This window comes from Setaria viridis, chromosome 7, assembly GCF_005286985.2.
Source record: "Setaria viridis chromosome 7, Setaria_viridis_v4.0, whole genome shotgun sequence".
NCBI lineage: Eukaryota > Viridiplantae > Streptophyta > Magnoliopsida > Poales > Poaceae > Setaria > Setaria viridis.
This window is the reverse complement of record NC_048269.2, coordinates 21,546,333-21,569,205: the sequence shown is the minus strand read 5'-3', so window position 1 is coordinate 21,569,205 and position 22,873 is coordinate 21,546,333. Positions and strand designations below refer to the sequence as shown.

At 44.8% G+C, this 22,873-nt stretch overlaps 3 protein-coding genes and 1 pseudogene across 3 annotated transcripts; 3 read left to right on the top strand and 1 right to left on the bottom strand.

Annotated features, from left to right (window-relative positions):
* The first annotated feature begins 5,700 nt into the window (after positions 1-5,700).
* Positions 5,701-6,590, top strand: LOC117865032 (heavy metal-associated isoprenylated plant protein 46). The gene is made up of 3 exons (XM_034749109.2): positions 5,701-5,891; positions 6,009-6,090; positions 6,206-6,590. Exons 1-3 carry the CDS (start codon positions 5,883-5,885, stop codon positions 6,442-6,444), a joined length of 330 nt encoding a protein of 109 aa, XP_034605000.1. The 5' UTR covers positions 5,701-5,882; the 3' UTR covers positions 6,445-6,590.
* A 5,614-nt stretch (positions 6,591-12,204) lies between these two features.
* Positions 12,205-13,064, top strand: LOC117864443 (heavy metal-associated isoprenylated plant protein 47). Its single transcript, XM_034748553.2, has 3 exons — positions 12,205-12,388; positions 12,493-12,574; positions 12,670-13,064. The coding sequence occupies exons 1-3, from the start codon at positions 12,383-12,385 to the stop codon at positions 12,921-12,923; spliced, it is 342 nt and encodes a 113-aa protein (XP_034604444.1). The 5' UTR covers positions 12,205-12,382; the 3' UTR covers positions 12,924-13,064.
* Positions 13,065-16,102: 3,038 nt separating this feature from the next.
* LOC117864745 (uncharacterized) lies at positions 16,103-20,033 on the bottom strand (annotated as a pseudogene).
* Positions 20,034-21,636: 1,603 nt separating this feature from the next.
* LOC117865449 (uncharacterized) lies at positions 21,637-22,578 on the top strand. Its single transcript, XM_072295312.1, has 4 exons — positions 21,637-21,891; positions 22,030-22,124; positions 22,299-22,402; positions 22,505-22,578. The coding sequence occupies exons 1-4, from the start codon at positions 21,637-21,639 to the stop codon at positions 22,576-22,578; spliced, it is 528 nt and encodes a 175-aa protein (XP_072151413.1).
* Positions 22,579-22,873: the final 295 nt, after the last annotated feature.

Here is a 22,873-nt window from a genome sequence, read left to right as displayed (position 1 = left end):
GGAAATTTTAGACGCAAGAAAAATGATACGTTTTGGATATTTGAATTCCATAAATCATGTCGGTGGATAAAGTATTCTACAAAATACAAGAAAATCTCACGTAACCTACCATTTACTGATATGATGATATACTACCTTCATTCACAAATACTTGATATGCTTCGACTAAATCTTGGTCAAAATGTTTAAACTTTGACCATAAATAGTTTTTAAATATTTAGTTTGGAAACACAATAATTATATATGGATTTATCTTGAAAAGTAAGTACTATAATTATATCGTACTTGTTGGATATTATAACCATGTTTTGAATTAAAAATGATCAAAGTTAAAACTCAAACAGTTAAACTGAGCATAGCTCAACGTGGTAGGTGACGTGCCCGTTGATAGCGATACATCAATGATGACTTTGTCAAGTTCGAGGATCTATACCGGCTTACTCTCTCAGAGATGCTTATAAAGATAGGATTGTGTGCGTATGTTCATAGGGGGTGAGTGTGCGTGAGTGTTCGTTCTGTACTGTGGTTCGAAAAAAATAAAACTCAAACAGTAACCGGGATACAACCATATTTAGGAAGATTTTGTTTAGATAATGGCCTTATTCACCGAGGTACCATCTAATATTTGTTTATAGAATTGGCTGAGAGGTTTGTTTCTTTTCATCACTCTTTAATGAAATCGATATTCCTTTATGTCCGAGTAAAACCACGCCAAAGTTGGAAAAAGATCAATCATGCAAAGGAAATTAAAGCGCTTAGTGCATTAATTAAGACCTTATATATGCTGCAAATTTAGTTGATTAGTTCTATGAGAGCAAAAGGCTAGGCCCGTCTAGCTGCACAAATAAGGTACGAAATGGTAATCATTCTTCACTTTGCGTTAGATTCTTTTCTCACAAATAAGGAGTATCTGACAAATGGAACCTGTGTTGAACGACGAATGAAGTGCTTGTAACTGTTTTCACAGAAACGATCCCAGACACAAATTTCCTTCGGAAAATAATGTCATACACAATCAGTGTATACTTAATTTAATATTTCCAGCTATCTTAGTAGCATAATTACAATCACGTTCTGACGAATCAAGTGTCAAAAAGTTGTAGCCAGAAACTTTTTTACCTGATCCTTTCGTTTTGGTCATGTTGTTTTCCCACCTAAAATCAGTTTTACGCAAACGAGTCAAACCCCCAAACTAGCAGTGAGGCAACAAACTTGGGTAAGACTGGAACAACCTCTGAACAAAGAGGTCACGAGCAAGGAGATGCGACACTAACGGAGCCAAGTCAGAACTCAGAACTTGATGCCCACCATATGCCTAAAAATTCCCCAGCACATCAACGATTTGGTAAACTGGTAGGCCCTTAATTGGTGCGGCCGTTAATTGTGTTTAGGGTTTTGGCTCGTCCATACATCTCCGAAGCCCAAGTGCTCGCGCGCTGGGAGCCCTCCTGGTGAGCAAATCCGGACAGCTCCCTCCCTTCCCTGAACTTTTCATTTTGGACAACTTTCCATTTCCAAAATATCATAACTTTATACATAACTTCGATGCATAACTCTATAATATAAAAAGTAATTTTTTATGAGATAATTTTTAAACACAACTTCAATAACATGTAGAACTTATGTGTACAACTTTTAGGTACAATTTGTAAGAATAACTTCAAATTTTATTTTTTAAAAGATGTAATCTATACGCACAATTTGTACGTATAACTTTTTCCCTAACAACAATTTAGGTGATAAATTTTGTAATACGACTTTCATGATATACTTAACTTATACACATAACATTTGTCATAATTTTAAGAGAATGTTGTTAAAAAAATTTATGCAGATAACTTGTACGTATATACAATATTTAGTTGGTAAAGAAAAATAATTGAAAAGAAAAAAACACGCGCAGGCCAGCACATGGCGGGGTCGCGTGGGACCCACCCTCCGCGTCGCGCTGCAGCGCCTTGGTTCCTGTTTCCGACGGAACCACGGTAAGCGCACTGTCCAGCTGCACATTAGTATCTTTAATTAAAGCCGTCCGTCTGATCAGCATCTCACGGCTGACGACGATTCCGTGCACACAGGAACGTGCCCAAAAAGCGGCCCCCTACTGCTTTAGATCCTTTTTTGCACGGTGACAGGCGAGGTACGTTGGTAGGTGTGGGACCGCTCGTTGAACCATGCGCGTTCACACCACCAGTGGAAGTCCAGGCGTTACCAAATCCCTCTCCTCCTGGTTCTGCTGGTGCGTTCAGTTAGCCACATGCATCGAGGAACGGACACACAAGAACTGAATGAGGAAACTGCAATTGAGCTCTCCTTTGAAATGGAAATTTTACAGTGAACACATCGGTTTCTCGCCTCTCGCGAGCGTTCAAGAATTGCAGTAAAACGATCTTGATCCTACCAAACTCCGTCTCCTCGGAAACAACGGTTCCGGCGATCGCCGTCCGCTCACCCTGACCCCGTGGAGTCAACTGGGCTTGGTCTACCACATCCGCTGATCGATCTGGCCAGTGCGCGACCGAACTGCCTCGGCAGAGTCAAGTCGTTGTATAGAGTACTTTTTTCCTGCATAAGGAGTCGGAAACGGACCCGGCTCTGATGAGTGATGACTGATGACAACGAACCGCGTGGGGTCCGTCAGTCACTCTCGCTCACTTGGAAGCTCGGCCGCTGAACCGTCTTACGAAGGCTCGTCTCCCGCATCAGGACTCATGCAGGCCTGGCGCCGCCTATATATCCCGCGCGCCCAGCGCTGGCTGCCTGGCTCCCTCCGGTCCTTTGCCAGATAAAGTAGGGGTGGAAAGAGTTTTATAATTTAGCCTAACAAATTTAAGGATGGAGCTCAATAAAGATCGGATCATAATATTATATGATTTTGAACAAAAATAGATAGTGCTGAATTGGATTGTGAAGGAGGCATGATGGCTATGATCCATTACAAGATAAGAGGCAGTTGTTGTTGGTTTGCTCACCAAGGTGTAGCTAGGATTTTAGCAAAGAGTATGCCAGGACAACTTTTTTATATTAGCATAGATGCACGTGCGACATGCATGTGGTATTTAAAAATTTAGCAACCAAACCAACAAAATTTTAAAATTATGATTTGAGGTTTATAATTTATTTTCTAAATAACATAAGTAATAGGCTAATGCAAACTTTGGTCATGTGTGCGTACATGGATGTCACTGGAAATGCATGGCCTCATATAATGAGATCCCTTTTCCCCGTATTCAAACAATCCACCTGTTCATGCAACCTGACGTTGACTGACAATTGTTGTTGCCCTCTTAAATCTCTTCCCATCCAGTGACCCATCGAAGAAAAAATAATTTGTATTATGTCATCACAATTATTAATAAATGTTAAATAAAATAATAGAGTATTTATTCAGTTAATCAATAGAATTTCTTCTCAGGCAGAGAGAGACGAGTCACCTCCGATCCACCAAGCAGTTACTCCCTCGTTTTGCTTTCTTCAAAGATAAAGTAATCAATAACAATCGAACATTCAGCAGGCCAGCAAAAGGACATCAAAACTTCAACGAGGAGTTGCCACTGAATTAGAATGCCACAAAGCTACATTTTCCTTCAAAGAAAATCACCAACAGAAGTTGTGGAGGATGACAGTTTGTCTTGAGTCTGGAAAAAACAAATCGTTCCTACAATATTTGTTTGGTAACTCATCTCTATCACGCCTCTCTCTAATAATCTTGTCTCCTGTGGAAATCTCATCTCCCTGTTTTTTCTCCACGAAGCAAGAAGGTCATCGCCAACCATGCCAATGCCATCGGCCGGCCTGCATCCCCACTGGCCTCTGGCCGCTCGTCGCACTTACGGGAGACACCACTCTAAGCAGCTGGCCCTCCCGTTGACCTTTTACAGGCTTGTGTGGACGGGGGGTAGGGGCGTCATCTTCGAGATCTTTGCCTCGTACCATCGAGCTCCAACTCCACCACACAAACAATCAAAATAATTAACACTTCAATTTGTGAAGCAAGAGACATGTTAACAAATCAATTCGCACAAGATTCTGATTCACAACACATGAGTTTGATTTTGATTCACAACACAGCACAATCACAAATGAATCGTTCACAAACAAATCATACACTATCACTTACAAAGGATACATTAACTGGCTTCTCGTATCCGCAAGCTCCCCCGCTCGCCATCTCGCCTGCACGTGCGGCGGCTGGCGGCCAGGGGCCAGCTAGGGAGGGCACCCGCGTGGCCGGCGGGATACGTGCCGGTGGCGGCCAATGCCTTGGGGCCTGGCCAGGGAGGCCCGCACGGCCAGGCTGGGGTGCCCGCGCGGCGGCGGCAGCCAGTTGAGGGAGGAAAGAGTAGGAGATGGAGGAGAGGAAGCGGTGGAGGGAGAGAGAGGTCAATGGTGGGGAAAGATAAGGTAGCGGGGAGAGAGATAAGGCTGGTGGATGATAAAGGCCGCTAGGCTGGTGCGGAGAGAGAGTTCATTGGAGGAATAAAAAAAGAGAAATATAGTCCTGGTTGTTGGTTTCTACCTGCAGCTGCTGATGGTTCTCTGCGAGAAGCCACCGGCGGGCGCATCATGTGAAGCTAGTAAGATGGGACCGCTTTCGCTTCTGGCACCATAGGCGATAGCGTAACTATTATACTCCATCCGTTGGCTTTGTGTAATTTATGAAATAAATGTATTGTCAAGATATATTTCACGTTGGGTTAATCAAGGACTTTGCTACTCCGAAATGACTGTGAGCCGTCAATCTGGATGACTTTTTATTATTACATATTACCTCCTAGGAGGTAATACAAAAAATATATGTTTATATATTTTTATTTCAGAAAATTAGGTAAAATATATTTTAATTGGATATATTAGTTGTAAATTAACATGCATAATTAGATCTACCGTGATTGACACGTGATGGAGCCTCTGAGTGCAACATTTTTCCTTTTTTTTCTTTTGGAATGATACGTGAAGGGAGCCTTTGAATACTTGAGTTTGTTTTTTTATGACACGGTGATGGTACCAACGAGAGTTTGTAACGTTCTTTTGAAATGACACACGATGGATGCTCCCAACATTTGTGTAACTTTTTTTTGACCTGAACAACTGCCAGCGCTAACGTGACCTTGTATACCATGAGCCATGACGTTTCTAACGTGATTTGATCAAAGGTAAAGCATGTGTGTGATCAAATGTAGGTACTATTATACATTTAGATACAGTGTATGTCTAAATATATAATAATATTTATGAATCTAGAAAAGTCAAAACGACTGCAATTTGGAACGGAGGGAGTACTTCATATGCTTTGACTAAATCTTGTTCAAAATGTTTAGGGTTTTTGGCTCGTCCATACATCACTGAAGCCCCTGTTCCTGTTTCCGACTGAACCACGGTAAGCGCACTTTCAAGCTGCACATTGTTGGGTCATTAGTATCTTTAATTTAATTAATGCCGCCCGTCTGATCAGCATCTCACGGCTGACGACGATTCCGTGCACACAGGAACGTGCCCAAAAAGCGGCCCCCTACTGCTTTTGATCCTTTTTGCACGGTGACAGGCGAGGTACGGAGGTTGGTGAGGGACCGCTCGTTGAACCATGCGTGGCCGTCAGTCCCGCTCGCTCACTTGGAAGCTCGGCCGCCGAACCTTCTCGCGAAGGCTCGTCTCCCGCGTCAGGCACAGGCCTGGCGCCGCCTATATAGCCCGCGCGCCCAGCGCTGGCTCCCTCCAGTCCTTTCACAGGCCACACAAGACAAAGAGGCAGCTGTTGGTTTCGTTGCAGCAGAGTGCCTAGCCATCCAGCAAAACCATCAGCCGCCGCGTCGACCTCGGCGTCCGGCGATACTTTCGCCGATCCCGTCCCTCCCTCAGGGCCTCAGCTGCGGCGGCACGCCATGACGAAGGTAATTTAATTGCGCGATCGAGCAGCCATCTCATCAACAACTCCAGCTCGTCCAAGCTCACGCCCCTTGCTCTGTTCCGCGAACTGAATCTGAATTGATCTTTGTTGTCGCATGCAGCAAAAGATCGTGATCAGGGTGAGCCAGCTGGCGAGCGAGAAGACACGGTCCAAGGCCATGGCGCTGGTCGCCAAAGCGGACGGTACGCACGGGCACGCGTTGTTCTAGTGTTCTACCATGTCGATGCTCTTGTCCTGTTTACATGTGAGCTACGGCCAGTGCTAACTGTTCTATTGCTGCGTGCGTGGGTGGTGCAGGGGTGAGCTCGATGGGGGTCACCGGCGACGGCAAGGACCAGCTGGAGGTCGTCGGCGACGGCGTCGACACCGTCTGCCTGGTCCAGTGCCTGCGCAGGAAGATCGGCCCCGCCGAGATCCTCAAGGTGGAGGAGGTGAAGCCGGCCGAGAAGAAGCCGGAGGAGAAGAAGCCGGAGCCGCTGCCATACTGGTGGTACCACAATTACTACCACTACCACCCGCCGCCGCCGTGCTGGTGAGGTGGTGGTGAGCCGGTGACAAGCCGTTCAGGGAAGCGGCCGTTTTGGATGGAGTAGTAGTTGGAATTCAGCTCATGCTTGCTCTATATTTGTATTCGGGCTGTTCTGTATTTGAATGGAAAAAAAAAGGCAAAGCTGTTCATCCATGGTTGATCTGCTTTTAGCTTTTTTTTTTTAAGGGAAGATCTGCTTTTAGCTTTCACCCCTGTCCACGTATATGAGTATAGAATAATTGCTAACTTAAGGCTCGCAACCGGATAAAAATAATACGTATATACGAGTATCGTGTTACAATATTTAACAGTTGAGAGAGAGCAACTGAAGAACTTTTAGTTTTTAGCTATAGGCAAAAAAATTTTACGAATTTTCAGAACTTTTGTCTCTCAAAATTACTAGCACGGTGTAAGAGCACGAGTTGGACAGTCTTATTATTACTAATTGCCGACTTCTTTTGGATCTGTCCACATTAATCTTCACGAGATGTTACGAAAGAAAAGATACATCCTTAAAATTCCCACTAAAATCAGAACATCTTGCCATCAATTTAGTAGTTCTAATTATCATAGCTATTGCATTAATTATGCTTTATACAAATTACGCACATCTGTTATTATGTGAAAGTAGTTCAAAGTAACCCCTAAATTTATATCTAAATTACTCACATGTGTTGGTATGAAAAACTTCTAGTTGTAAACTGAGCGTAGCTTAACTGGTAAGGTTCCTTGTGGTGGAACCTACCTACTTGGGGTCGAGTAATCGACTCAGTACGAGTGCTCGCATATTCCTGGATTTATTACAGGATTTAACTAGTGCTATTCTTTTAGTGGTAGGCGACATGCCCATTGATGCAAGGCGCATGTGGTAATTTCATCAATCTCGAGGATTTGTCGGCTCAGTCTTTTGGAGGTGCTCGTAGGAGTAGAGTTGTGTGTGTATTCGTAGAGGCGAGTGTGCATGCCTGTATGCCTGTATGTGAGCATCTGCGTCTATACTGCGTGATTCCCAAAAAAATGAAGAAAAACCCTAATTTTTATCTTAATCACCCACCATATCGTTATAATAAATCACTTAAAATAACCCTTATATTTACATCTGTAGGTCATTATTAAAAATCACATAAAATAAATCTAAAATTTGAATATAAATTACCCACAATGTGTTATTATAAAAATTCCAAAGCACACTAACTTGTGATTCTAAATTTATCTATTTTTTAATTTTTAATATAGGAAATGCTATCGTAAAGATATATATTAATGGTTTCTGTCATCACATAGATCATGTACATATGTATATAAGAAACGATGAGGAAACAGATTTCCGTATTAAGCACATAAATCAAATTAAGGTTTAATTAAACACATACGAAACATATATGGAGGTATGATGCAATGTGGAAAAAAAACTATAAATATGAATGAATGAAAAATGTATAGAGTAATAATATGTGCTCAATGGGTGTTCTGTTAGAATATTTAATAATTGGGAGAGAACAAGCTAGGAAATTTTAATTATTAGCTATGAATTCTTTTTATAAATTTCTAATACTTTTGTCTCTCAAAATTACGATCTATGCGACAGTATATAACTAATAAAAGAAGGAGATATATGAGCTAACTACCCATGAAAATCAGAGAATACATGATCTAACCACCTAGAGATTGTAACCACATAGAAATGACACATCGGATGTTTGGATGCTAATTAGGAGTATGAAACATAGGCTAATTACAAAACTGATTGTACAGATGGAGTCTAATTCGCTAGACGAATCTATTAAGCCTAATTAGTTCATGATTTGACAATGTGGTGCTACAGTAACCATTTGCTAATGATGGATTAATTAGGCTTAATAGATTCGTCTCGCGAATTAGCACAGGGTTCTGCAATTAGTTTTATAATTAGCTCATGTTTAGTTCTTCTAATTAGCATCCGAACATCTGATATGACACTGTTAAAGTTTAACGTCTTGTATCCAAACACCCCTCGGCTATCTTATTCAGTCGGAGCACACTCGTATGTGCGTGCCTGCACAGCGTGTTGGTGCACCTACTAGTAGGCAGGTGCGCTCGGCTTGTTTGTCCAGGCCGTCCGTTAAAAAAAAAAAAAGAAAAAACACGTAGAGGCAACGTGGCCAGCAGGGCAGTGGGTATACAAAATTTGCTCTCGGCCCGATCCGGAACTCCGGATCCCGTCGAATCAAGTCATTGCCCACAGTCTAAGCGCGTCCTGCTCGATTAATTATTACTGACGATCTTAGAATGCTCTTCTCTGCTGACGGAGCTTGATTATCCTTGTGCACTAGACTACTGCCAGTAGGCATGCAGTAGGTAGTGTAAGTTCCGTGTCCGATTGTATTCCTCCACCCGTATACAAAAGAGCGGTCAGCAAAGCTCTAGGTTGTGTTTCCTTCTTCATGTAAGTTTGCATGTCCACATGCATGTGATTTGGTGTGCGCATGTGCCAACATGTGACGATAACGTACGTAATTACGTCGCAATCAGCAGGTACTCCGTATCTAGCATCAAGAATGGCCGGGTTCTCAAACGACGTGCAAACGGAACTGCGAACGTCATCTGACAAGAACGAATTCACGTCACGCCCACATCGTAGTGTTTGTCGTAGCCTGATCGAGATGGATCATGATGGGGGTGCACAACTTGCATTTTTTTTTCCGTCGATCTGACATATAATACCTTGTAAAAGCATTTGAACTGATAGTGATTTGAAAGCCACGTCGGAGAAAGGGCTCAATAATGCAGTGTTTTCCGCACACGTCTGAATGAAATTCTTCACTGTTAAGTTGGCCAATGTTCCTATCGTCTTTGGTTTCTTGGCCCTAATGAGTTGCGAGTTGGTGAAGTCTACAACTCCAAGTAAACCAAACAAGTGGCCCATCATAATCCAATTCATCTCTCTCTTGTGCGTACAAATTTGTGGTTTATCTCTAATTCTTTTTTTCTAATAATTTTATCCCTAATTCTTAATACAAGTTACTACCCTTTAGGGGCATGCTTTTTTCCCTCTCTTTGAAGCTACATGAGATTTTCTTACGATATTCCGTTCTTAAAAAGGATTTTCATAGGACATCTCTCAATATTTTGAACAAAGTTTGTTATATTGCTTGGCTCCTATGACTATGAGTACTTCTTAAAGAAATCTACAATTTCCATGAGATGTACATATGAAGATGGGCACGGCAGCGATAAGAGTGATCAAAGCACCGTGTGGTAGCCAACAACTAGATTGAAAGATACAGCTTCTTGTTTTCTCAAAAAAAAAACAGAGAGAGAGAAGATGCAGCTTCTTAGAAAACTCTACAATTACTACTACACGGCTTCATATAAGTTCTATACCAAGTGCCTTTTCATCCATTGTTGACCACCAAATCGCCATCATATCTACTTCGATATGGAATCGACCAATCAAGACACGTCTCATTCTCTTGTCAAGTAATTTGACTATTGCAAGTGGAATTCAACGTAGCAATCTCTTTGGAAGGAACGGATTTACACCACGCCGAGGAAAGCACTTAGCGCATTAACGAAGAGCTTGGTGCTGCAAATTTATATTACTCCCTCCAGCCCAAATTATAAGTCGCTTTGACTTTTTTGATACATTCACTTTGCTATGTATATAGATATAACAATATGTCTAGATGCATAGCAAAGTGGATGTATCAAAAAAGTCAAAGCGACTTATAATTTGGGATGGAGGGAGTAGTTTCTTGAGCAAAAGGCTAGGCTCGTCTAGCTGCACAATCAGGACGTATGAAAAGGTAATCGTTCTTCACTTTGCGTTAGGCTCTTGGCTCTTCCTTTCCTCTCAAGTTCCTGTTGCCAACATTCTATATGAGAAATAGAACTTGTGTAACAAGGAAGAAATGCTCATGACTGATTCAATGAAACGATCCAGACATAAATTTTCTTTTGAAATTAATCTCATACACAATCACTGTTACTTTAGTTGTTAGAACTATCTTAGACAGCATAATTGCAATCACGTTCTGACAAATCAACTGTCAAGAATTCAGTGTCTTACAGATAGTCTCGCCTGATTCCCTTTTTTTGTTTGTTTCTGTTGTTGTTTTCGCACCTAGAATTATTTTTCAGCAAACGAGTAAAACCGTCAAACTAGCAACAAACTTGCGGAAGACTGGAACAAACTTTGAACAGAGGTCATGGAAGTCATTACTTTGATGACGTGGAGTATCGACGACGAATGGACTTTCAATCACTCTGCTCCATCTATTCAAGGGGTTAAAAAAAACTCACTGCAGAATTGCTCACAATTGCCTTGCATAGAGTGAAATCATCGGTTCAACCTGATTTGTTGGATTGGATTAATGCGCTATAATTTTTGTTTTGGGCGTAGTGCTTTTTTGCTTTGTACCTTGGACTTGCTTTGATAATAAATTTCAGTAGGAGCTTGTCCCTCTGTTTCTTAAAAAAAAGTTTTGAACAGAGGCAACGAGCAAGGAGATGTGACACCTGCCACATGCTCTCAAATTCCACAACATATAGTTTTGAACAGAGGCAACGAGCAAGGAGATGTGACACCTGCCACATGCTCTCAAATTCCACAACATATGTTGGACTACAGGTAAATATTCTATCGCGTTTGGAAATTGGAATCTGTAGCATAGTAAGGTCCTATTTGTTTGAGCTGAGCTTTTCTGAAAAGCTGCTGCTGGCTTTCTGGTTCTGAAAAGCTAATACTGTGTTTAGCTTTCTGGACTCAAAAACTACGAAAAGTTGAGGCTTTTCAGCTTTCCATATAAACTCCGCTTTTCTAGCTTTTCGGAAGCTGCACGATAAGTTCGTTGTTTGTTTGAGCTTCTGATTTTATTTCACGCTAAGAAGCTGCTGCCACAAACAGGGCCTAAGTAACAATACGAAGGTTGGAAACCGTTAATTCTTCTGCCAGGAAGTGTTAATTCTTCTGCTTTTTGTCTGAAACAGGTTGTGATCATGAGGGTGCAGACGAGGCGCGACAAGTTCCGGAAGGACTCAGGTCGCAGCTGCTTCGACATACGGTAAGTGCACTGTCAAGCTGCACAATGTACGTCGCCCGTCTGATCGGCCGAGGACGATTCCGTGCACGGAGAAACGTACCAAAAAGGGGCTCCCTACTGCTTTTGATCTTTTCTCCGGTCATCCACCCGGTGACGCGAGGTGCGACCGCTCGTTGACGCATGCTTGTTCACGCCACCCCCCAACCCGTGAAATTTAAAATCCAAAGCGTTTCCAAATCCTGCTAGTGGTTCTGTTGGTGCGTTTAGTTGTACTACTACCTTTCCATGTCATCCGCGATGTCGATCGGATCGATAAACGGACAGACATGAACTGTTGAACGAGGAACTGCAATTGACCTCTCGTCTGAAAAAGGAAGGAATTTTACAGTAAACAGTTCAGTTCTCGAGAAGGATTACACAATGGCAAACGATCTCAATCCTGACACAATCAATTCCGTTCCCTCGGAAACAACGGCGCTGGCGATCGCCGTCAGCTCACTCCACTGCCGCGACTCGGTCTACCACATCCGCGGGTGCACGACCAACTGGCTCGGCGTAGTCTCCGCAAGTCGAGTCATTGTATACTTGAGGAGTCGAAAACGGACCCGGCTCTGATGACAACGAACGCGCGTGGGGTCCGTCAGTCCCTCTCGCTTACTTGGAATTGGAAGCTCAGCCGCTGCTGAATCTTCTCACGAAGGCTCGCCTTCGTCTCCCTGGTCCTCGATCACTGGCTATATATACCGCGCAACCCAGCTTCTTGGCAAGGCACACCTGGTGGCTGCATCTGCAGACGAGCATCGATCGATCAGTAGCCAGAGGGCGTAGCCATCCAACCATCAGCTGATCAGCCTCTGATCTTTCTGTGCCCGCCGCAGATCCTTTATCCTCTTCCTCAGGCAGCACGCAAATCAGTCGAACGCGATGAAGGTAAGCGAGGAACCATGTCAATCTTCAGCTCGCGCCCCTAGCTCTGTTCCGCGCTGTGCCGCGAAGATGAACCCATACTCAATTGATCTTGCTGTCGCATGCAGCAAAAGATCGTGATCAGGGTGAGCCAGCTGGCGAGCGAGAAGACCCGATCCAAGGCCATGGCGCTGGTCGCCAAAGCAGACGGTACGCGCGCACGCGTTCCACCATGTCCAGGCTCTTCTCCCTGTCCATTGTCCACGGCCGGTGCTAACAGTTCCCGACCGTTCGTGTGCGTGCAGGGGTGAGCTCGATGGGGGTTACCGGCGACGGCAAGGACCAGCTGGAGGTGGTCGGCGACGGCGTCGACACGGTCTGCCTCGTCCTGTGCCTGCGCAAGAAGATCGGCCACGCCGAGATCCTCAAAGTGGAGGAGGTGAAGCCGGCCGAGAAGAAACCGGAGGAGAAGAAGCCCGACGAGAAGAAGCCGGAGCCGCTGCCGTACTGGTGGTACCACAATTACTACCACTGCCACCCGCAGCCACCGTGCTGGTGACCGGACGTTCATGGAGGTGGCCGTTAGTTTTTGGGAATTGGAATTCAGCTCATGCTCGCTCTATATTTGTGTTCGGGCTGTTTTATATTTGAGTGAAACAAAAAAAAAAGAGGCAAAAAAGCTGTTACGGTGTTACCCATATTCTATCTGTTTTCAGTTTCCACCCCCTGTCCATGTTTGGTGCTTGGTCGCCCTTTTCGATACTTTTCCCAAAAGGCTCACGGATTTGATTTTGAATCAGGCTTCGAGGTTCTGGCAACTTAAATAAAACAAAAGTTGCTATCCACAGCCCACCCATACTGTTATAGATCCTGAAAAATTGATGAGTGGTTTGGCAAAATTTCCAAAATTCCCTATCAAAAATCGACAAAGTGGAATTTGGCAAAAAATTTCAAAATTCCCTATCAAAAACTGACAAAGTGAAATATAACAAATGGAAAAAATCTACAAACCCAACAGGATGCATCCACCTTTTAAATTTCTCATCAATATCTCATTTCCATTAATATTGGCTTTAAAAAATTTCTTGTCCACATCTCATTTCGATTAGTGACATCTAAAATTTTTCATCTTATGAACAAGCTAATGTAAAGCAAGCTCAATTTCTTCAGTAATATGAAAGTTTTTTCACTTTCCAACTCCGGCTTCAGGCCTAAGCATTTGAACAGTACGGTGGGGGAAAGGTTCGATTTTCAGCGATGAAATGTTAAAGAAAGAACCAAATCCGACCATTTATTTTTCAGTCTTTGCAAATAGAATTGCCTAATTTTCCCCTGGTCAGTATTGGTCTTAAGAACAAGTCAGTATTGGCAGACCGTCACAGCGACAAGAGTCAGAAAGAGGTCCACGCTCCGCATAGTGGCATATGTCGTTGTCACGAAAGAATGCAGTGCTTCGCAAGTATACGAATTTAGGGGGACGTGATCATTGAAAACAACGGATCACCATCATTTTATATGTTTAATCATGTACCTGGACGCATCAGGTGACAATAACGCAATTAGAATGGACTACTTGTAAACGAACATTTTTCAGAGTGAGACCGATCGTTGACTCGTGTGTTCACATCGATGATCGATCCCATTTTTTTTTTAAAAAAGTCCCATTTTAAGAGCTAAGTATATATAAGATCTAGCTCTTCATTACTATGGGTAATTTAGTAATATTACATTGTAAAAAGTGATATTTCAAATGGAATGCTCTTTTAAACTTTTTAAACTTTATGCTAGTGTTAAAAATAAAATTATAGTGATGCCATTTGCGTTCTTTTACCATGATACTTTTATACTACCTATACTACTCCTACTCATGTATACTACCCATACCACATGTGAAGGTTTTCAATAGTATACAATTAATTTTAACCGTCGGATACTTTTATACTAGTCCTTTTCGAACACTAGTATAGTCTATTATTTTATACCGTAAAAGAGCTCAAAAGAAATAGCTGAAAACATGTTAGAATGTTAGAAAATCGAGGAACCATATGTTTCAAGAGTCATTCTATCGAAGCCAAATATTGGAAGCTATATGTTTTGGAGTGTTAACTGCACAAATTTCTCCATTTTATATACTGTATACCCGATTTCTAGCACATTAAAATCTACAAAACCAGATCTAACCTAACCAAGCTTTGATGAGAAAAATTGATAATTTGTACATGTCCTGCGGGCTACATGCCTACATGTCATACCCTAATATTCAAAAACGTTTTTATGCCCACGTTTCTCCTTTTGCACAGAGTGACAGACCAACCCCGCGTTTTGGCCAAACAAGAGATTACAAACAGAAAAGGTGAAACCGAGCACCTAATTTGATTTTTTTTAATCAGCACCGAATTGGATTTGATTATACATAAACAGCACAGGTGATCATGTAAACAGACAAGTATCTGAGCCCATGAGGCAAACAGGGCAAGCATGTTAATTAACACCACGTCAAATATGCGCACAACGCTACATCTGCACGAGGAAACGAGAAATCAAATTCTCCTCGCATAAAGGCAGCAAGTACATCATTAGGTAGTACAAGTTATCACTTCAAAATAAACCGTCATACTATGGTGTGTTTGGCAGCACTCCACTCTAATTTTTTTACTCCACTCCACCAACTCCACTTCACCTCAGCTCCACTCCACCAACTTCAGAAAAATATTGGAGTTGTCCACATGTTTGGCAATAAGCACGGATCCAGCTCAAAAACAGAATGTCTTGTTGTGAAAAGTCTATTATACCCTTGAAAATGGAACCGTGTGTCAGTCTCCTTTTATTTCTCTCCTCTCTCCTCTCGTGAGTGGAACCCACATGTCAGTCCCTTCTTCTTTCCCCTTCTCTTCCTCCTCTGCTCACCCTCACCAGCAGCTCTGCATGTGATTCTAGCACTGGAAGGAGAGAGATTAGCACGTGAGCGGTGCTAGTAGGATCGACTGATTCTAGCACTCCATTTGCCTATTCGCGGGGGCTCAAGGGTGGCAGGCACGGAAAGGATGAACGCCCGGCTGCACGGCCTTGGCGAGCGGCCCCGCAGGCAGCACGAAGGCCATGGCCAGAGACGCAGGGGCCCGCAGGCGGTGGCAGCAGGGCGGCCCGAACTCCAATCACCCTCGAAGGCCATGGCCTGACTAGTGCGCCACTCCCCTGTTACCAATCGGTCGCCACCGCCTGCCTCCGATCACCGCCATGCCCGGCTCCGACACCGAGCGGCTGGGTGGCCTCCCCGCGCAGTCCGGCGATGGCAGCACATTCCGACCGTTGGTGTCAGGACGTCTGTAGTAGGTGAATGCGTCGGGGGCAGCGTGGCCTGGTGGTTAGGAGCGGCGAGGTCCGATGGGCCGAGCAGCAGAGGGAGGAAACGACGACGGGGAGTGGATAGAAAAATTAGAAACAAACCGATATGTTATGTAACGATATGTTATGTAACGAGTGGCACGGTATGTTGTCTAACGATAAAGGTGGGTAAATAACCCCAATTCCACGAGGAAGTCTGAAACTGATATTTTTAAAGCACCCCTGAGGTACTTCAGGAAATACATGGATCTGACCCCTAACTCCATATTTTTTCTGGAGCTGGAGTTTGTATAGCTGAACGTGTTTGGTAAGAAATTTTGTGGAGTTGATAAAGTTGAGCTATTTTTTCTGGAGTGGCTCCCTAAGTTTTCACCACCAGCACTTTCTACTAAACTAAACCGGTGCAAATGGGAAGCAGACCAATAAACAGTGACTTCCAACATGCAGCCACCGATACGAAGTTCCTTGGTGCTTGCACCCATTTTCAGAGGTTTAAAGCCCTTTTCATCTGTATAGATAGCAGAACCATTCGTAATGGTGGCCGCAACCTTCAGCTCTCTATCACTGTCAACAGAAACAACCTGCCGTGCAAAGCTGATCTTATCACCAGTAAGAGGCACGGGATCATCTGCAGTCTCAAGCAACAAAATCCATTGTCCTATGCTGGCATTGGCCCGAAAGATGCAACGAAAACCATCTGGCCATGGCCCGGAAGTGACTCGCACTTCGATTGTAGCTTCCACAGAACAAGTAAGATGGCCAAGCATCAGTTCCAATGTGCTAAGTCTGCTACTGTAAGATCGCTCAATCAAGCATGAGTGACCGGAAGGGAATTGCCCCAATGAAGTAGCTAGAAGGCTCAATTCTTTGTCATCAGATCTAGTAGCACCTTTCACATACAATGAAGCCTCAAATATCACACGATCATATATCATGACAGCACGCACAGGGCCTGTCAGTTCTAAATATGGATTCTGCATGCAACACCATAAATAAATAGTAAGAAAACTAAAGTGAAACAGGAGGTAAGCATTGAGCAGAATAATCAATATGCATACAAAACACCAAAACAGGCAAAGTGCATGGCATGAAGTATACAACAAATGATGAGATAGCTTGATGGCTTCATGCATCAGCAACAATTAGTAAAAGGGACATCTGTTGCATGCTTATCATAGCGTATCGTTTGGAATTTGTAATCAACCCCAAAACATTGTCCTTGCCAAAATACATTGGAAACTGCCATAAAACTATCAACTATGCAAGTTAAAACAGATTGAGGGACAAAATAACAATTGTCACTGTCATGTTACCAAGGAAACGGACACACCCATCCGCTCACAACAGTAACATGATTCCTACTTTCATCTACAAAGGTGATCATTTCTTCATGCACTGATCAAACCAATACACATGACCAAATTTAAAGACATGCCAAACTTATGTTCCTCTACCAGCATGTTTATACAAGGTTTGAGCTGTCTACATGATTCCAATGTAAGTAACAAGCAGGGTATCTCACCACTATGTATAAAGCTTTATTCTGAAAACAACAGCAGTTGGTAATATAATTAAAAGATTATTTGGTTAAGAGAAACGTGTACAATAACTGTATGGTACCAAATATATACATGCTTGCATGCTAGCAATAAGACATTAGCTAATGATGCATTTAAGGAAGGGTAAGACTGGAAAAGGAAGTCTAAGGCAATGTTTGGATCAGCTACACGTTATGAAAACCAGCTAAAAATATCTGTAGAGGATCAAAACAGCCCAGATTATGGTGTAGATAAAAAAATCCAACCATCCAGATTCCTATAATCCTGTAATCTGGCTCCACCCAGCTAACAGTAGATATTGCATGGGATTATTGCTACCCACCACCTCTATCCAAGGATCCAAACAGCCCTAGATATTGCTATCAAGATTTAATATCCGGATTTTCATAATCTGTATCCCTAATCCAGATTTCTATAATCTCTAGCCCATCCAAACATGCCTTAAAATTGCCTAGAAGTTATAGAACAAGGATTACAAAGATAGTACAACAGGCTAATACAACAAGTATTTTGAACCGGAGGGAGTACATGGTTTGAGCTATCTACATGAGTCCAAAGTAATAGGCATCGCCACACTAGGAATGGGAGTCATGGTAATTTGTACAAGCTATAATATCGCATTACCATGTACGAACGGTTTATTCTAAAGACATTTGATTCAGATAAACAGTTGGTACAGCAACTGCATGGTATAACTAGCATGTTTGCATGTTAACAGCTACACAGGGTTCATAAGAAAGTATGTAGGAATAGGCAGCGCGACAAGAATCAAATAATGTAGGAATAGGCAGCATGGCAAGAATCAAGAAATGTAAGAATAGGCAGCGCAGCAAGAATCAAGAAATGTAGGATTAGGTGGCACAGCAATAATCAAGAAACAACAGCTGTAAGTAAGAAACACTTTGGGCCTGATCGGTGAGTATCTGACATTTATCCCTTTCACGCTCAAAGATAATATTACGATTGTAATCTACTGAGTCACGTAGGGCAACCAAACCAAACACCTCAAGCGGCCACTGTAGACCTCCAGTTATTCCTCCAACTTTGACATAAAATACTTGTAAAGTCTGGTCAGCAGTGCCACCGTGTGGCAGAGTATTATGTGTAAAACGCTTGCAAGGGATATTAGCTGCATGTAGTCAAAGGAGATTTCAAATGAGTTAGGACATTCGAGCCCAATAGCGGATAGTAGCAGCAGTAAGGACTAAGCAGTAACAGCAGCAACTAATATGTGCATGGATGGCATTCAAGTTATTCTTGTCCATTGATCTAGTTCTGATCCTACAACATTTATATCACTTGATATCAAAGGAGCGTCATTGTGACTAGATTGATCTATATAGTATGAAATGATTCGAGAGATGACAAGTGCTGAACCAAAGCAACAAGAACCAACTAAAGTAATTAACGTGCAAATCAAGAACGAGATAATCAACAAGTTAACTCACTCTTCTTATCGAAGCAACCGTAGTTCTTCAAATAGAATTCGTCCCACCTCTGCCTGAACAACCTAGCTTCAAAGGCGTAAGGGTCTGTTACCTTCTCGGGGTTCCTTTTACGCTCTTCCTCCTCCTCCTCCTCCTCCTTCCTCCTCTTTCACTCCAAATACTTCTCATACAGCGGCTTTCTCTCTCTCTCGACGGGTTCCATCTTTGACTCTTCACTCCCCACTTCCCCTTCTCTCTTGAGGTCTCCGTTCCTCGCCTCCTCCCTCTCCTTGTCATCCGGATGACCATCGGTTTCCTTCATCCTCTTCTGCCGCTCCGCAACCTCCGCATCAGAATCCTCCACACTCCCCCGCAATCTCCGCAACTGAGTCTTCTTCCCAGCTTCGTATTCCCCGTCGCCGTCGCTCTTCCTCTCCGCCTCCGCCGCCTCCAGCTTGCACGAGTAGTTGCCCGCCGTCGCCGCTTCTGGGTAAGAAGCCTAGATCTGGTTTTTGCAGGGGCACAACGCCAACACGTAAATATGAGTACTTCGTAACCAGGCTTCTCAGCCCAGTCGGACTCAGCTTCCGGGCCATACTAGAAACAACGCGCGGCGTTGCCGCGCTGGGCCTGGTAGGCCTTTACTTGTTTCGTTTTCATTTCCTGGCTTGGCTCTTCCTTTTCCTTACTTTTTATTCAACATTTGTACTAATATATAATTTTGATATATTTTCCTGTGCTCTTGCTTTCTACTGATATAATAACAATTATGTTCCATTCAGTGACTTGCATCAGGTCCCGAGGTATTTTTTTCCAATAACTAATTAAAAAGTACTTTCTTTTTGCACCCAAGCTAATCGGGTAACGTCGAATCGGGCTAGTGTTATTCAGTGCTTGGATGAGCATCAAAATGATTGATCAACATGAAATAAATTAGCGCCTTAGTACTCCTTGTTTTGTTTAGTCTGCCCTCCGAGTAAATTAGATAAGTCGAGACTTACCAGTATGCTGTTTGACTGCAGATCCCGAGGTACCTCAAAATCCTGTTAATATCCCAGCAATTCTAAAGGAAGAAACATAAGACTAGAACTGCAGCTGGCATATCGAATTTTGGATCTAGACAAAAGACATGACAATCTTCTGAAAAGGCATCAAATCCTCATGCAGCATTTGGATAAGGAGCTGTCACAGGGATCAGCCATTCACTATTTCCTGTGAAATTACTCCAATATCCACTTTGGAATTCCAATTCAGCGCCTCAAGAGGCTCTGCTGTCCTTGAAGCTTCATTATTGGTGAAGTCAGCATGCCTCTTGCCATCATAGTTCTTGAGGGCCATTTGTTTTCATATTCTTCGGTGGGTGAGACTGTATAGAGAAATAAGAAACAGTTTGTAAACAATTTATCCAGATTATGTTTAAAAACAATTATTTAAAGTTTAAGAGGAAGCAAAAGACAATGACTCAGGATGATATACAGCTTTTCCAGGCAGGGGAAATATTTAATGAAGCCTAACTGAGGTCCTGTTTGAGAAGGGGTGTTAAAGTTTAACACCCTCAAATGGAGTGTTAAACTTTAGCATCTTGAGGTGTTTGGATAGTTTGTTAAACTTTAACACGTTACATGAGAAATGACAATATTGTCCTTCCTTCCTCTTGCACACTACCCTTTCCCGTGTTGTTCCTCATCTCCTCGCTCATCTCGACCGTGGGGCTCCCTGTCGAGCCGCCCGCGGAGGGGCCGACGGCGGTAATCCAGTCGCTTGACGAGCGGCCGCACGCCCCCCGCTGTGGCGATGCGGACCCGGTTGTCCGGGTTGTGCTTGGCCAGCAGCCAGAGCTCCATGGCCGCACGCCGAAGCGAGTCCAGCGACAGCGATGGCGACTCCAGCTCGGCCACGAGCGATGAGATAGCGTCCTCCAATGCCTCCGCCGCGCACGACAGCAGCAGGCGGTGGATGCCCGCGGCGGTGGCAGGCATGAAGGAGAGGTCGTTGCTGCCGCACTCGCTGAAGGGCTCGAAGCAGGAGGAGTCGCCGCTGTCGCTGTAGCAGCTCGTGCTCCGCCGCCGCGGGGAGGTGGACGCGTACGACTCCATCCCGGTCGTCAGCTTCGTGTCGCACGGCTCGGCTCGGAGATGGAGCAAATGCCGGGAAGCACCAGGCGAGGAGAAGGAGACTGGAGGGGGAGCCGGGTGGGGAATGGAATTGGGTTCCTTGCTTTGCGTTTGGGGAGGCGGCGGGAGAGCGAGCGGTGGCGAGGGGTCGCACTTAGGGGCCGACAGTGGTGGAGAAGAAGCCGCTCACCAGCTCTCCCGCGTGGCTGCTCGCCGGCGCCGCTCGGAGCCACCCTCCGCGCCTACGCCTACTCCCGCCGAAGCCGCCTCCCGCACCCGCCGCCGAGGAGGGGGGATCCGTGGCGGCGTGGCGGAGGAGGGGAGAGGGCGGTGTGGCGGAGGAGGGGGGAGGGTGGCGCGGCGGATCCGGCCAAGAGGAGGGGCGGCACGTGGATCCGACCAGGCGGAGAGGATGAGCAGGAGGAGGAGGCCGGCGTTGGTGGCGGGGAGGAGAGAGAGAGGAGGGGAGAGAGGGGGGTAATCTGGGAAAAAGTGAACTAGGGGATCACTTTTAACACCTTTATCAAGTTTTAACACCCCTCCATGTGTTTATGAAAAATGAGGTGTTAAACTTTAATACCTCACTTCAAGTGTTAGGATAGGAAAGTGTTAAAAAGTGTTAAAAAGGGGTGTTAAACTTTAACACCCCCTTCCCAAACAGGACTGGGAAGAGGACCTGAGTGCAGATTAGGACCTCTAGAGTCAAGGACCAAAATCTTTAACTATGGGCATTGAGGTTGTCGAGCTGATAAGGATCATTTCCAATGCCAAAACCAATAGTTCACAATTAATAACATGCACACAGAAATACCAGGTGCAAGATTTAGATGGCTACTCGTACCTTCTACGTCTTCAGCACGGCCGTGGCCACCGACATCTCGCAGGTGGTAGCGGCATCCGGGTGCCTCCTGCTGCGCCGGCCGCCGCCCCCGGGCACGGGCACGGGCACGGGCGAGGGGGCGCTCGTCGACGTCGCCGCGGCCGGGGAGCGTGACGAACGCAGGGGCGCCGCGCCCGTCGTGCTCGACGGCTCGCCGCCGCCAATCGTCCTCGTCCACGGCATCTTCGGCTTCGGCAAGGGGGTACGGTACCGAAACTCTGTCCCGGTTTTCTTCTCTCGCGCTTCCGGGCGGGGCGGTGGCCGGTGGGTGTTCGGTGAAATGCCGCGGCGGCAGTTTTGCTCACGTGTTTTCCCCATCTTTGCTTGCTTCCCCGCGCAGAGGCTCGTGGGGCTCTCCTACTTCGCCGGCGCCGAGAAGAAGGACGACCGCGTGCTCGTGCCGGATTTGGGGTCGCTCACCAGCATCCATGACAGGTGGGTGGGTCAGAAAAAAAAAAGTAGCAACATACTACTTCCGGATCATCATCATAATACAAAACCTGCCAAATATTCCTGTTTGGTAGTCGTTCCCAGCAGCTTTACCTTCTTTGATCATCTTAGCAGTAAATTATGTTGCTTAAAATGATTCGATTGTTCTTGATGCCGCAGGGCGCGCGAGCTGTTCTACTACCTCAAGGGTGGGCAGGTGGACTACGGCGAGGACCACAGCAAGGCTTGTGGCCACACACGGTTCGGCAGAATCTATCACACAGGTACAGATTCTCAACAACAGAATACATTTGCTATGACCTTTCAGGAGTTTCTTTTGGGCTCATAGTTCTGAAATTGCTGTTCTAACTTCTACCTCGGCGCAGGGCACTATCCTGTGTGGGATGACCAGAGCCCGGTGCCCTTTGTTGGGCAATCGGCCGGCGCAGGTTGTGAGTAGCCCTGTTCCCCGGGTTGGTGCCAACCCGTGAAACCCGCCAAACCAGCCTGTGGAAACCAGCTACTCAGGTCATCTGGGTTGGGCTAAACCGTGATGGCTAAATCGTGATTTAGACCAATAAACGTGTCTAACAGGAGGCTCATTAGCAACCAGCGTCGCGCGGCAGCGACAGCCGGGCTGCTAACGATTACACGAGTCCCATTAAATCAAGCTAAACACAGATCACTATATATTACCGGCAGCTAATCGCAGGGATGCTCCCAGGACGCGGTTGTCGCACAGCGAGAGGACATGG